Source organism: Brienomyrus brachyistius, chromosome 13 (genome assembly GCF_023856365.1).
Source record: "Brienomyrus brachyistius isolate T26 chromosome 13, BBRACH_0.4, whole genome shotgun sequence".
In the NCBI taxonomy this organism is placed as follows: Eukaryota; Metazoa; Chordata; class Actinopteri; order Osteoglossiformes; family Mormyridae; genus Brienomyrus; species Brienomyrus brachyistius.
Window position 1 is genome coordinate 531,825 of NC_064545.1, and position 15,068 is coordinate 546,892.

Here is a 15,068-nt window from a genome sequence, read left to right on the forward strand (position 1 = left end):
CTTACGAACTTTCAGACATACGAACGAAGAGAACTGTAAGTCCAAATTGTGTTTATTGGGTCCCGTTTCCTGTCCGCAACATCGTTTTTTTCTGCTCGCCAATTCCGCCTAGTACGACTCTTGGCCGCTACACCCGCCGCGCAGCAGGGTAGCGTGCGTACTCCCAGCATCCTGTCTTTTTGTACTTGTGTATGCCCTTAAAATGATGCTGAATAACGACTTACGAACATTTCAAGTTACGAACGGCCGTTTGGAACGTAACCCGTTCGTAAGTGGAGAAGCGTCTGTACTTATAATGTAATTTAGATGTCTCAGCTCGTTTTGATTGTAGCATTACAGCAGTCATTTAAAAAGCTTAGAACATTATTTTAAGGGTAGGTTAACACACAATACGGTATTTAGAAGAACCATGCAATAAATTAGTGATTATGGAAGCTAAATAGATGATAATCCATCCATCGATTCTCCATCGCTTATCTCGGATCATATCTGGGTCAATAATAATAATAACAATAATAATAATAATAATAAGCTGATGATATTGTTATAGTTGATGTTCTTATTGTTCTTTATTTTGTAATTTTGTCAGATAAGTACCCATACAGCAATAAATACTTCTCTGTATCTCTTTACTGCATTTCACCGAAGTATCACAAATGTCAGAGGCAACACACCGTGCTCGTTGGAAGGTCTTGGGAGGGGCATGTCTTCGGGCTGCTATTGGACCAGAACCGTTCTGTAATTTCCTGAATGTCCTTCTCTATTTCCCACCTCTTACAAGCTTCTCTTCACTCAATCGGGGGACGAAGATCCACACGATAACAGTCTATCGCACTCGTCAGCATGGGGCTCACAAGTGACGCAAACTATAAGAAACTGGACGCGTGGTATAAATCCAACGCCGGCAAGCTGAATATGAGGCAGATGTTTGATGGTGACAAGGAAAGATTCGGCAAGTTTAGGTAATCAGTGTTTGTATTCATTATGACTCGTGTCTCTATATTAAATGAAAGAAATCGCATTTTTAAGCAGCCAATGAAACAATACCCAAAAAGCAAGATCTGCAAATAGTATTACTGTATCTAGTAAAGCAAAGTCTGGAATGGAAATATCTTTGTTAACGTGTCTGTTCGTTATTTTATGACACTCCTGCATGCAAGCAGTAAGTACTTCCCACTGTAGTAAGACTTGATTCGTACTGTCCTAGGCAGTTTGCTATGATTTCACCTGTTAAGCGGAGCAGATATTGTGCCGTTTTCGTCGCACATTCGTGGCGCTTGGGTATTTAAAAAAACACACGAAATAGTCTCCATTTATTTCCTAGAATCGGTGTCCTTGGTCTGCTACAAGTAAAGGATGAATAAAGGTCATCGCTGTGTGGTATTATTTTCCCTCATTGTCAGTCTTGGCTGACAATTCCTCTACTCGTAATATAGCTGTTTACAGTCTGCCGCAAGTTATATTCTATCTTCAAATTTTCGTTTGCTGATTTTAACAGAGATTCTATTTAAAATAGAATGGACCACTTATTGAGTAAGGGGGTAGGTGGTCGCCATTACTCTACATTGTACAATGTCACGTGAAGAAGAAGCCGCAAATTTATATTCCAAAAAGAAAATGGTTTACATTTCAGTTTTGTTTCCAACTTAATAGCATAACATTGAAAACGGACGAAGGAGACATCTTGCTTGACTATTCAAAGAACCTAATCAATGAAGAAGTGATGAAGATGTTGATTGACCTGGTAATGATGTATCGCCTGCATCTGAATTGCAAAGGCTGTGCATTCAAAACCCAGGGTGTTGTACACTGCTAATTTCTGGTATTTCAGATGAAGCATTTGATAACTTCTGTATATATTTGATTAGATTGATTATAAACTTTATTTGTGTATATATAATTTAGCTGTAAAATGTGAGTTATAGCAGTAAAATTACAGTGATGTTTAAGGTTGTTAAATGAGTTTCTTTCTATAACATAATATGTTGCTGCTGTGTTTTGTATGAGTTTTTCTGATCAAATATCGATTTCTTTAAAAAGTTACCCACTAGTAGATGTATTGTAGTCTTATGGCTTGTCATAAGTACATTTTATTGCAAATATTATTTTATTAATCTGTATAGGCAAAATCAAGGGGTGTGGAGACAGCCAGGGACAAGATGTTTACTGGTGAGAAGATCAATTTTACGGAGGTATGACAGAGCTCTGCATTTTCTCCCTCAATAATTCTGCACTTGATTGCATTTTGGTGGAACCTGTTACTTTCCAGTTACAGCACTAAGGGTTTGAATTTCACCTCCAGTCTTTGTATATGTTTTTGTGTGTTTTCCCTCTGTTGTGCGGGTTCCCTCATACACTTTTGTTAAATAGCATTTCTGAAGTGATACAGTTTAAAACAGAAAGGGGGCAGGGAAGGGCTTAGCAGGCTCTGTACCCGTGATCAGAAGGTTGCTGGTTTGAGCCCCAGCTTTGGCAGAACAGTCACATGTCTGTGAGCCCTTGAGCAAGGCTCTTAATCCCCCCCCCCCCAGCTCCAGGGGCATTGAACATTGGCTGATCTACACTGAGATCCCCCAAGCTATGGAGAGCAAGATGGAGTCAGTGAAGGGAAGCATTCCAATGTACTTGTACTCATACTTGTGCAAATGGAAAATAAATAGTTTATCATTATCAAAGGGAATTTCTGAAGTGTGCATTGGGTGTGACTGTGTCCATGTCCAGCTATATGTCTCTTCCTTTCACATTTGTGCATTTTACCCAAGTGGTGCACATAGTCCCATTTACATAGCCCCATCCAGGCTGCATGCCTGGCTGCCTGATGCAACCTGAATAGACCCTGACCAGAACATGCAGTTGGAATTTGGATGTTTTGAGTTTTATTCCAGTTAAAATTACATATCACATCTGCAGTGATAGTCATAGTGCAGGTGGAACCCTAGGTTGGCCCCAGCGGTTTGTTAAACTGACGCTGCACATCTGTCAGTGTCACTTATGGAATCATCATGTAAATGAAAGGCCTCATTTCTGCATTAAGGTTTCTTACATAGATCACATGCATTACTACACTCATGGCCAAAATTGTGGAGATACTTCCAGTTTATAGAGATTGCAGAACTTCATTCATCAGTTGCTCCAGTTATTTATTTAATCTTCTAATCTGAGTATGATATTTGTCACATTTTTTGATTCTTTATAAACATTGTTGTCAATATTTTCGTGTAGTAAGCATAATGCCAAAATGCTACGTGTTTCCTCACTTTTGGCCACTCGTGTATTTAATTATAATTAAATATTATATATTATGTATTAATTATAATAATTAATGTATATATGCATGACTTATTGGGGACAACATCATGGTTATGTATGACACACAATACAGACTTCTCAGATCCTTATTAAGGCTTATCCTATATTGGTATGAAGTGATATTTTGTATCTCAGTTACATCCTGCATGTTGGTCTTATGTTCCAATTCTGCCCCTGCTGTTTCACCCCTGAGCAGGGCCGGGCAGTTCTCCACGTGGCTCTGAGGAACCGATCCAATGCCCCCGTTAACGTTGACGGGAAGGACGTCATGCCCGAGGTCAACGAGGTCCTTGAGAAGATGAAGGGCTTCTGTCATGTAAGAACAAACCGACCTCTTAGCTATAATTGGGTCTCTTTCTTTCACGTTTGTATTTTGTACCCAAGTGGTGCAGTTATATATATAATAATATATATTTTTTGCTCTGCCCTGTGGGTACAGAATTCCATGAGCATTGAACCATGAACTGCATTAAATTTAATGATATACATTCAAGTTCACATTGATTAAAATTATATTCAGGTGATTGAGTAGAATCTGATCCACCTGAACTTATTTGATGTTATAAAACATATTAAGCCTCCACACAGATGATTTCCCAGGACAATCCAATCCAACATGGACAATCAGCTCGCTGTTCCTCTCTGGAATTAATAAAGATCACCTGTCTATCTGTCACTAATCTGTAATAGCATCTATAGGATTACGCTTCCTGGGGTGATGTGGTAAGCCTCGACTTTCTTTCCCATACAGAAAGTGCGTAGCGGCGAGTGGAAGGGTTACACCGGGAAATCCATCACTGATGTCGTCAACATTGGCATAGGAGGCTCTGACCTGGTGAGCAGAGATCCGTCTTTGTGACACGTAAGACGGAGAACCTTAGAAACCTGCAGTTTCTAAGTGTCGGTTAAACGGCGTACTCGTTTGGCCGGGTGGGTAAGCCCTGGTGTGCTGTGCCAGGGCCCGCTGATGGTCACCGAGGCGTTGAAGCCCTATTCCAAAGAAGGACCTCGCGTCTGGTTTGTTTCCAACATCGACGGCACGCACATTGCAAAGACCCTGGCGGAGCTCAACGCTGAGACCACGCTCTTCATCATCGCCTCCAAGGTAACGGGATCTGTTTGCTGTCTCCTAATTCTCAGAACAAATGTAACAGAGCAAGCTGATGCAAATTAGTTTTACTTAAACAAAATTGTTTTGACATCTGAAAGAAAAACGATTGATTCAGAGAGATAGCCAATCAGATTGTAGAGAATCAGATGTCTTGGTCCCACTTGCTCTAGCTGCTTTGGGGAGGCTTAGCCCCCCATCTCGTAACGTTCCCGATATTAGTGAAATGTTAATGTCTTGACATTAACGTTCTTTACTGTGAACTTTTCTGCTCTGTTTTATGTTGTCTAACTTCTGCTGTCACATCTCTGTCCTGGCTGACTTCTATAAGCGTAGCGCTGGTGCCAGAAGAAATCTGACAGGGCACTGGTGGGGAAGGGGGGCCAGCAGTAATAGTTGTCGATGTGGGGGGGCTTGGGGGGTGGCGATGGGTAAGCATTCAGTCTGTAGCTACAAGCCTGGGAGAGACTGGATTTGTTTTACGATGAACACTTTTATTTTAAAAAATGAAGTTAAAATAAAAGACACGTCCTTGTTGTGTGGCGTTAGGAAGGGGCACAATGACTCATTTGCCCGCAAATGCCTCCCCCCCGATGGCAATGATGAATAAACCGTGAATTTGTTGGTTTTCATAATGTAATAACAGCCCCTTGTCATTAAAATTTTTCCATGCATTGACTCTGTGACTGTGCCGCTGTTTGCTCAGACATTCACCACTCAGGAGACCATCACCAATGCTGAGTCTGCCAAGGAGTGGTTCCTGAACGTTGCTAAAGATGTGAGTGCTACAGTGTTACCAGACGGCATTGGGGGGGGGGGGCTGAGCATCACCAAGGTGAAAACCACGAGCATTACAGAGGGAAGTGAGATGACGTTTGATTGTTTTCCATGTTCCCCACAGAAATCAGCTGTAGCCAAACACTTTGTGGCGCTCTCCACGAACGCGGTGAGTTCTCAGTCTTCACGCACCTTCGATTCCTGCCTCTGGTCAATGCGGCCCAATTGACTTCTGGCTCCGTTTTCTTTCAGCCCAAAGTAAAGGACTTCGGGATCGATACTGAGAACATGTTCGAGTTCTGGGACGTAAGTATGGCAGGGCCTTTGCCGGACGCCCACATACCACACCTTATCAGCTAGTGGGAACCCACAGGAAGCTGCTATTAATAGTGTGGGCTTTTGACCTGTGAAGTAGCTGCCTGTGAGCGCAGGCGGACAGCTGTCGGCTGACTGATGAAGAGGCTGATATCCACCACGCCGCTGGTGTGATATTATTGGAGGTGACCTTCTCTCTGGCCCCGTTACTGTATTCGACTGGGTGCAGCAAAGGTCATGGGGCCTCAGTTGCTCGCATTGCTGGTAATTAAAGAACAATGACATCAACAGCAGTGGTGTTTCTTAAAACTGGTACAATTTGTTGGCTTTCTGGGGTAAAAATGGTGTCTTGGTGGGTAGTATTGAGAGCTATGGCTTTGAAAAGTTTGGAAAGTTTCTCCAAAGACATTTAGTGAGATGAATATGCCCATAGTGTGTATTTCCAGTAATACACTGACATGTCAGGGTGTATCCCCTGCCTTGTGTCCCCCTGCCTTATGCCCCCCTGCCTTGTGTCCCCCTGCCTTGTGTCCCCCTGCCTTATGCCCCCCTGCCTTATGTCCTCCTGCCTTATGAACTATACTGCTCCTCATTGATAGGCCTCACCCGCCCCCCACGACCCTATACTGGATTTTATATATATATATATATATATATATATATATTCCATATACAGTAAAATCTCGGATTGCGAGCATAATTCATTCCGGAAACGTGCTTGTAATCCAAAGCACTTGTATATCAAAGCGAATTTCCCATTAGAAATAATGGAAACTCAAATGATTCATTTCACAACCCAAAAATATTAATGTAAAAATGATTAGGACAAAATATAAAGTAAAAATACATAAAACAAATTAACCTGCACTTTACCTTTGAAAAGAATTGTGGATGGTGTGAGGGAGACGAGAGAGAGGAGAAGAGGAGGGTTATTTTGTAGGACGACTTTCACTATAACTAACAGAATCACTGCTATCTGTTGGCTCACTGGAATCTTTTTCTTTTTGTGTGACTTTAACAAGGAACCTATCCAATGACAGCCGCTTTTGCCTCCTTTTCGATTTCACGGAAATTTGGACATTGCATTGTCGTTAAACAAATTCATTGCTCGCACTGCTACACCCTTATTCAGGTGGTGCTTTTCTACAAAATTTTGACTATACGAGTGAGACACACCGACTGAGACCAAGCTTCGGAAACGATCCGGCAACGAGAGAGAGAGAGAGAGAGAGAGAGAAGAACCATCGGCTCAGTTGTGATTACAGTTTAACACTCAGCAGGCAAAGTGTATATGTAATACTCGTATTGCAAGATCTTGCTCGTTTATCAAGTTAAAATTTATTTAAAATTTTTGCTCGTCTTGCAAAACACAAGTTTCTCAAATCCGAGGTTTGACTGTATAATAATACATTTGTAATTATATGGAACATATATATATATATATATATATATATATATATATATATCCTTGCTTGCCACAGTATTATATATACACATGCTCATATGTGTGTGTGTGTGTGTGTGTATAAGCAAAGAGATACACGGTGCAAGAGCTTATCCCTTAAGGGGCTAGGCTTAATATAGAGAATCAGGGAAAAATTTGGGGGGGGGGGTTCAGTTAGAAAATGGCAGCCCCTTCAGGGCAGTCATCCTCCAGGGTCCAGAGCATACAGACATGGCTGGCTTATGAGAAAAGTCTGTTCTGCCGCTGGGTTGGTGAAGTATCAGCCACCAGCCAGGTCGCATTGCACTCCTTGAGGTAACCTTGGATACCATTGGCCTATGTGGTGCTGATTGCCCCCTGCTGGTGTGAGATGGATTCCCAGCAGTCTATAATGTTGCTATATGTATCTTTTTTTTTTTTTTAACAATGTCAATCAAGGTTATGGGTCCTGAGGCCACAGAGTAACCAATACAAGGCCATCGTTGCTATTTCTGGCATTGTTAAAGACTGTAAGCTTGGGGAAAATCTGCTGGTACGTAGAGAACAGATCAGTCGCTTACGGGAAAATATTTTTGTTATATGTTTCTGAAAATATATGTTAGCAGGTTCACTTCTTGAGGGAACAAATGAGCAGATGAGCAGGGGTGTAAATTACGGGGGAGTTCAATCCCCCCCTCCCCCCCAATAATTAAAACCATCCAATACAACCCCCTGGATCCCCTTAAATGGTTGGAGACCTCACCCCCCAATGCCCAACCCAAAGATATGCCCTTGCAGATAAGGGTATGTTTGTCTTTGGATGAAGGTGTCGCATTTGCCCATTTTATAGCATCATTAGTAAGAGGAGCACTGGGCGAAGATAGAGATGGAGAGAGAAGATTGAAATGGCGAATCCAAAGGCCTGTGGGTCTTCCCTGCTGCGGGGTGGAGTGCCTAACATCACTGGAATATTTGGTGGCTTCACCAACAGATCTTTTTTAAAGCGTCAGTGAGATTTGTATAGCTGGACTCCCTGATGTTTTAAAGTACACAGTCCCCACGCTGTCCTTTATACATATTGGGTTATTAGCAGCGTGCCCTGAGGACCCTGTTCCCTTTGAAGACCGAACAACGAGAGATTGGAGATGTGCTCTTTCACATCTGGGTCAATCCAATCTTCAAAGTGAACATTAACTTAAAAAAATACAGACTGTAAGTGTTCCATTTTGGTTAAAAGTGCTGGCCCTGTAATATCATAGGCGTATTACCGGCACGCAGACTTCCTCTCGAAAACACAATATCATTGTCAGTATTTATTCACTAGGGCTTTCTATTTGCCTGTTTCAGAAGGTGGATTCTGCTCGGAGAGACGGACAGGCTTCTGGTGCATGCTGGGAGTGCAAGGGAAGGGGGGAGGTGGGATGTCTGAAGTCGTACCCTGGCAGCGTGTCTCCTCGGGGGAACAGATGGGAGGCAGGAGGCTGCCACGTTGGGGGGAAAATGGCCCGCTATATTTAATACCGAATAAAATGATATCATGTTTTATTTTCCCTTTCAGTGGGTGGGTGGACGTTACTCCCTGTGGTCAGCGATTGGCCTGTCCATTGCTTTGCACATAGGTATGTACATAATTAAAGCTCTTTACAGTAACCCATGAAGTTCATGGGCGCCTCCTGTCGATCAGACCATTTATGTACCACTTATAGGTACTTTGCTCATTTTTTTCCCCTTATTTTTACTGATGTACTGTAAAACGTAATAGTGCATAATTCCAAATTCTGTGTGTCAAGTTTTTCACTTTGCCCCCCAAAAGTTTCTGAAATAGTTTCCTTGTTTCACATCAGGCTTTGAGAACTTTGAGAAATTGCTGAGTGGAGCTCACTGGATGGTAGGTCTGCTCGCTGCATAATCATGCACAGTGGGAGAAGGCAGGGACCACCTTACTTATGAGGCAGCTATGCTGAGTTATCCTGCATGTGTAGCTTAATGCAAAGTGCCACACGATACTGCAGTCCATCAACTGCAAGCTGGGTGACGTTGCTGGAAGTGAAACACCCTTCTCTCCATATCGGATGTGGAGTTTTCAAATACCAGTGTCCTGTAGTGATATGTGTTAAAACTGAGGTGGATTTAGGCAGCGCTACATTAAGCCTTCAGGTAGGGGGCGCTGTTTTAGCGCAGACCCACAGACTGAAGCTCCCGCATGTTCCTGCCCTCTCTCCTGCTCAGGACTGCCACTTCCGCAGCGCCCCCCTGGAGAGCAACGCTCCTGTACTGCTGGCCATGCTGGGCGTCTGGTACATCAACTTCTTCCAGGCGGAAACTCACGCCCTTCTCCCCTATGACCAGTACATGCACCGCTTCACCGCCTATTTCCAGCAGGTCCGTGGGAGGATAGGAACTTGGGGGGGGGGGGGATCTTGAACCTTACCCTGTCCAGCAGAGGCTGTGATGGCTGATTTTTCAGTTGGAAGATCACGAGCGTTGTGTGTGTCCATAGGGGGACATGGAGTCCAATGGGAAATACATCACCAATCACGGCACACGAGTGGATTACCACACCGGGCCTATTGTCTGGGGGGAGCCTGGCACCAATGGGCAGCATGCCTTCTATCAGCTCATCCACCAGGGTATGCCACCAGCAGGGGGCGCTTCAATACATGGGCTTACCTAAGCGGAAACCCAGGGGCCTCCACTATAAAGGGGCTTAAACCAACTTTGTTGGTAACACTTTACTTGACAGGGCACAAATAATATAGTATTATACTATTACTTATGTATTAATTAACCATAAGTCTTAATTGCATACTGATCTCATGTTAATTCATCATTAAAGAATCGTGATGCATGTTGTTATATTTGTTACTTTATCCGTCAATTCTATAAAGCTTCATGAACTACTGAAGGAACGGGTCATGAGTAATAGAACTAACTTGAGCTGGGATTCCGTGACTCCTTCATGTTGGTGCAATGCTTGATGGTCCGTGGGTTTGATGAAAGCGGGGCGGAGGGGATTAGGACCACAGCCCAAACGTGAAATGTCATGGGCACTCTCTGCTCTCCACACGCTCAGGAACGCGTATGGTGCCCGCTGATTTCCTGATCCCAGCCCAGACGCAGCATCCCATCAGGGACAACCTACACCACAAGGTACGCCTCTGTGGGGGCTGGTTTCAGGCACATGCCCCCGCCCCACTGCCTCAGACAGCTCTGTGTCACCCTTTTATGCTTTTTTACGTGTCTTTAAAACTCAGCTATTAATTCAGTGAACAGTCACCTTATTTTGACTTTATTTCTTCAGCTGCTGCGTTCAGCAGGTCTTGCTGTAACCATCAGGAAATCACAGTTTGTTAGTTGTTTCCTAGGGAAACTTATAACCTGGAACAAGTATTTTCACAAGGTGATTGGCAACTAGTGACAAAGTCTTCTGGTCTATCTATTAACCACAGCTTAACTGGCAGGTTTTGTCTTTATTTCTGTAAGATCCTGATAGCTAACTTCCTAGCCCAGACTGAGGCACTAATGAGGGGAAAGACCACAGAGGAGGCAAAGAAAGAACTGGAATCCAGCGGCTTGAGCGGAGAAGCTCTGGACAAACTGTTGCCCCACAAAGTGAGTGGACGTGGTGCATTTATAAGGGTAGTAAACCAAGTAAGCAATGATTCGTGGGCATAATTGCAATAAGACTTTGGGCAAAGACAACCAAGCAAATGCTGCCCCCTGTAGGTCATTTAACTTGCTCCATACTCATATTATAGAAATTATTGTATTTTTTTCATTTAAAGGTTTTTCAAGGAAACAAACCAACCAACTCTATCGTGTTCAAGAAACTAACTCCCTTCACCCTCGGAGCTCTCATCGGTATGTGTCTGAATAACTATTCCTAAAATTTACAACTATATAAGTATAGTGAACTTAACACAGCATCCATTGTACTGTATTTCTAATGCTAACACTACAGATGAAAATGTTGTTGCATGGGAGTAGTTATTCTCTTGCAGTTCTGCTTCAGATAGAGAGGATTTCTTCCTAATATTATGCATTTACATAAATGTATTGTTGCAGCCATCAGCCCAGTTGCTAATGATGGCCAAATGAAGCTTCATGAACCATGTGCTGTAATTTTTTACCTCACTAGATGGCGCTCTTGGTTTGCGTTGGGGACATGCTTTGAGTCCTTTTTTGAACAGAGAGCACCATCTAGTGGGGCCAGAAAATACAGCAAGTGGTTCATGAAGCTTCATTTGGCCATCACTACCAGCTACTCGTTTGAAGGAGATTTTCACTGTGAGAGCCGTCATTATCGGTAAGATTAGCATACTTGCATAGCATATCTAGTTCTGATGAAACTTTGTTGCAGCAATGTATGAGCACAAGATCTTTGTACAAGGAGTCATGTGGGAAATCAACAGTTTTGACCAGTGGGGGTAAGTGTCTGTACCGGATCTCAGAGTTTTCTCTGCAATTACAGTCTCATGTGATCCCTTTAAATCATTAATATTAAATAAATTGTCATTATGTATTTAAGCATGTGTATTGATACATGGTGGTGAAAATCTGCTGGTTTATGACCCCACTCACACAATCCCCACCATTCCCACCTGCTAGAGTTGAACTGGGGAAACAGCTGGCCAAAAAGATAGAGACAGAGCTGAAGGACACCGCAGAGGTGACATCACATGACTCCTCCACCAATGGCCTCATCAGCTTCATTAAGAAGAACCATGCCTGAAGGCTCCTCCTCCACAGGGACCCATGGGAGTTGGCACATAGCAGCCCAGCGAGTCACTACCAGCACATCAAATACACTTTATCGTTGTGCTACCCCTACGATTACTGAATCTGCTAAAGAGGGAACATGTGATTTAAGACTGGGAAGATGTTGAACCACCCTACCTCTTCACTCAGTCAGTCGCGACTCATAAGTGTCTGCCCGTCACTTAAATGCTTGTCATCTCTTCATGATGCAACATAATAACATTTATTATATTTCTGTCAAACATATATGTAGATTACACCTGGAATTTGTAAAGTGTGAAAGACTGGTCATTAAACAAGGGGAATCCCTGTATGGCTCTCTGTGTGGTCAAAGTCGACACATCATGGCAACCCAAGGGCATCATTTTGGAGCAGAAGCTTATTTTGGTTTTCTTTCTCCCTTGGTGATGGGTATTGAGGTAGCAGGTTACCCTGATGTATGTTGGGTTTTGTGATACCTGTTGAAGAAGTGGGATGAGATACATCCTGGGGGCTAGAGTTCTTTCGGATAAGAACCGTAGAAACCTGCAGCCCAGGATGTATTTAAACAGGCTGAAAAGAGGATAGGCCTCTGTAAGTTAGACATTTCAATTAGATATTCATAGGACCATTACTATTGCTTAGTCCAGGGTGGCCAATCTTACCCAGAAAGGGCCGCTGTGTGTGCAGGTTTTCGCTGCGACTCCTTAATTAGATTACTAATTAAAGGACTTATTGGCTGAAGAGTCCTCACACCTAGGTGTGAACAGCTGACATAAAGGTTACCCCAAAAACCCACATACACACCGGCCCTTTGCGGATAAGATTGCCCATCCCTGACTTAGTCCAAGTACCTTGCGTTGTGCCACTATTTTCCACCAAGTGGCGCTGTTTCCCATAGTCAAACAGCTTTTCCGCAGCCAGAAGTTAAAAAAAAAAAGTAAAAAGGCTTCTCTCAAGAAAATGTCAAAATGAAAGGATATTCCATTGCTGCTTATTGCTGTAGGTTCGTCGGGGACATTACCATTGTGGTGAAATATTAATGTTTCACAAGCCAGCAGAATGACGGCTTTCATGTATTGAGTTTAGTGGCTTCTGTACGGCACCCGAGAATTTGGTTTGAAGTAGGATTCAGCAGATTAAGTAAATCTAATCAAAAGAAAGACAAAACATAGTCTTTGATACTAATGATAGTGCTTTGAGATACTATTTTATGTAATAGGGAGAACTTTAACTCTGTCTCATAGTATGCTGAAGCTGCTTACCACACCATAAAACAATTCTGTACCTAAACCGAAAAAATCCCTGGGCCAAAAGACTGTGATGATGGATGAATAGCGTTGCTAGGCAACAGCACATTAGTTCAAACAGAAGTTATCCTTCATCGTGGTACACTTGGAAGCAAGAATTTTGATTACAGTCTATGTTACAGTCTATTTCTGAAGGAACTTGTTGACTAACTCAGCTTTTGAACTGGGGGGGAAAAATCACCTACAAAAAGTACATTTTACAGAATGTATATAACACTAATTATACAATTAGAACACATTTGCAAATTAATTAGCAAAATTCACTTCTGCGTTGTAGGTAATGCTTTAGGTGGAGAAATGGGTCAATTTCCAGAATGTCTGGATTCCACCGCCAAACTAGTGTAGTCTATATGGTATAGTGAACTGGTGATACTGGTTTGAGTGTATGCTTATTTTGTTGATCATGTCTTTCTGATTTAATATGCACCCTATTGTCACAGCCAGAAACCTCAGTCCTGTACTGTATCCCCACAGACACAAATATCAAAGATTTATTTGGGTCAACAGGGGGCGACATGTCTTTCCTTTAGCCACCAAAACATCCCTGTCAGGAATCGGTCCTGGGTGGTCCCCGGGGTCTCTGGCTCATGTACTACCAGGGGAGGCCGCTCCATTGTTGGGGGCATTCTGGGGTGAGTTGGGCCTGATTTTTAAACCCAGATTTTCTTCACTTGAGAGTCCAGCCGACAGCTGTGGATACCCTTTAATCTTCCAGCTTCTCCTATGAACAGTAAAGAGTGATAAGTTGACTCAGCTGCACGTTTCGTTGTTTGAGCGGGGTGCTCTATAATGAACGTCCCCCCCCACCACCCCCGCTGAAGCCCACAGTACCAAAGAACCTCATTTTTCCCTCTGTGGTTAGAGATTCCTAAACATTATTACATTTCATGTTCATGGGCTACTTTCATTATGCCTGAACCCTTGTTCCTTTTAATCCACTGTAAATGTTACTCACCTCTTTGCAGGGAGAGGTGACAAACACCTGCATTGCAGATCCTGTGTGGTTTAAAACACACCATTTTCCATGCATTTCACATCGAAATTCATATAACACACAGAAACACTGAATTTAAATTTTTGAAGCAAAGAAATAGAGCCTAACAATGCACTCCGAAATATGCTGTCTTTTTTCATGTTTTAGAAAAATAATTGATAATTGCTGCCTGCCTAATAGCACAGGCAGTGCATTCATACATGTTTAAAACCCTGTTACCCTTGAGAATGCATAAAAGCGAGTTAAAAAGCGCACAGCCAATATAAATCCGCCCACACATTTGTTTTGGCCTGGAATGCACAACTCAACTCTCTTATCATCCCCTTTATCCAAACAGCCACTCTGACGACTCAGCAAACAGCCCTGATGTCTCAACCATAAAGGCAGCCTGTTGACACCCATTTTTTTCCCTTTCAAAGATACCTGAGCCCTTTAAAGATCAGCACCTGCTTTTGGTGGGCTGCTACAACAGACAGAGCAATGCAGAGGAGCCCCAAGGCAGCAATAAACACTCAACCAATGTAAAATGTTCAGTTTTAAAAAAAAAAAAAAAAAAAAAAAAAGTAAATAAAAAAATCAAGATGACAGTGTAGGATATTTTGCATATATACATGCAGCTCTGGAAAAAATTAAAAGGCCAAAATTATTTATTTCACTAATTTCTCCGTTTATGAGTGTGCATTTGTGAATAATAATATTTGCAAACTGGAGCCTGGTTCTTCTCTGTTTCTTATTAATGAAGGGCTTCTTCCTCGCTTTATGGGATTTCAGTGCTGCTTCCAGGAGCCTGATCCGCCTGCACTTAATGTATCCCAATCCTTTTGAAGGTCACTTGATGTCATCCTCCAATTTATGAGACACTGCCAGATAAGTTTACAGTCATCTCTGCCATTTAGAAGTTACTTCCGCTCTCTACCTGGCTGGTTTTTGGTCTTTGCCAGTGTCTCCTGCTTTACCTTGTTCTTCTGTACTGCCGTCTTAGAAATTTTGAGTGTGTGTGTATATACACACACACACACACACATTATTTATATATATATATATATATATATATATATATATATATATATATATATATATATATATATATATATA

General features: G+C 42.5%; 1 protein-coding gene across 1 annotated transcript; it reads left to right on the forward strand.

Moving 5' to 3' along the window:
* The first annotated feature begins 743 nt into the window (after positions 1 to 743).
* On the forward strand, positions 744 to 11,999 carry LOC125706635 (glucose-6-phosphate isomerase-like). Its single transcript, XM_048973391.1, has 18 exons — positions 744 to 962; positions 1,654 to 1,744; positions 2,124 to 2,192; positions 3,506 to 3,625; positions 4,061 to 4,144; positions 4,268 to 4,414; positions 5,124 to 5,195; positions 5,319 to 5,363; positions 5,447 to 5,500; positions 8,491 to 8,551; positions 8,777 to 8,820; positions 9,162 to 9,314; positions 9,433 to 9,562; positions 10,006 to 10,082; positions 10,416 to 10,544; positions 10,718 to 10,793; positions 11,293 to 11,359; positions 11,541 to 11,999. The coding sequence occupies exons 1-18, from the start codon at positions 844 to 846 to the stop codon at positions 11,662 to 11,664; spliced, it is 1,662 nt and encodes a 553-aa protein (XP_048829348.1). The 5' UTR covers positions 744 to 843; the 3' UTR covers positions 11,665 to 11,999.
* The last annotated feature ends 3,069 nt before the right edge of the window (positions 12,000 to 15,068 follow it).

Bases quoted from the DNA above. Each gene is read 5' to 3' on its own strand.
- LOC125706635 (XM_048973391.1), top strand. From the start codon at position 844: ATGGGGCTCACAAGTGACGCAAACTATAAGAAACTGGACGCGTGGTAT. The intron at 9,315-9,432 runs GTCCGTGGGAGG...GTGTGTCCATAG, and splicing joins TCACCGCCTATTTCCAGCAG to GGGGACATGGAGTCCAATGG. The intron at 10,545-10,717 runs GTGAGTGGACGT...TTTCATTTAAAG, and splicing joins ACAAACTGTTGCCCCACAAA to GTTTTTCAAGGAAACAAACC.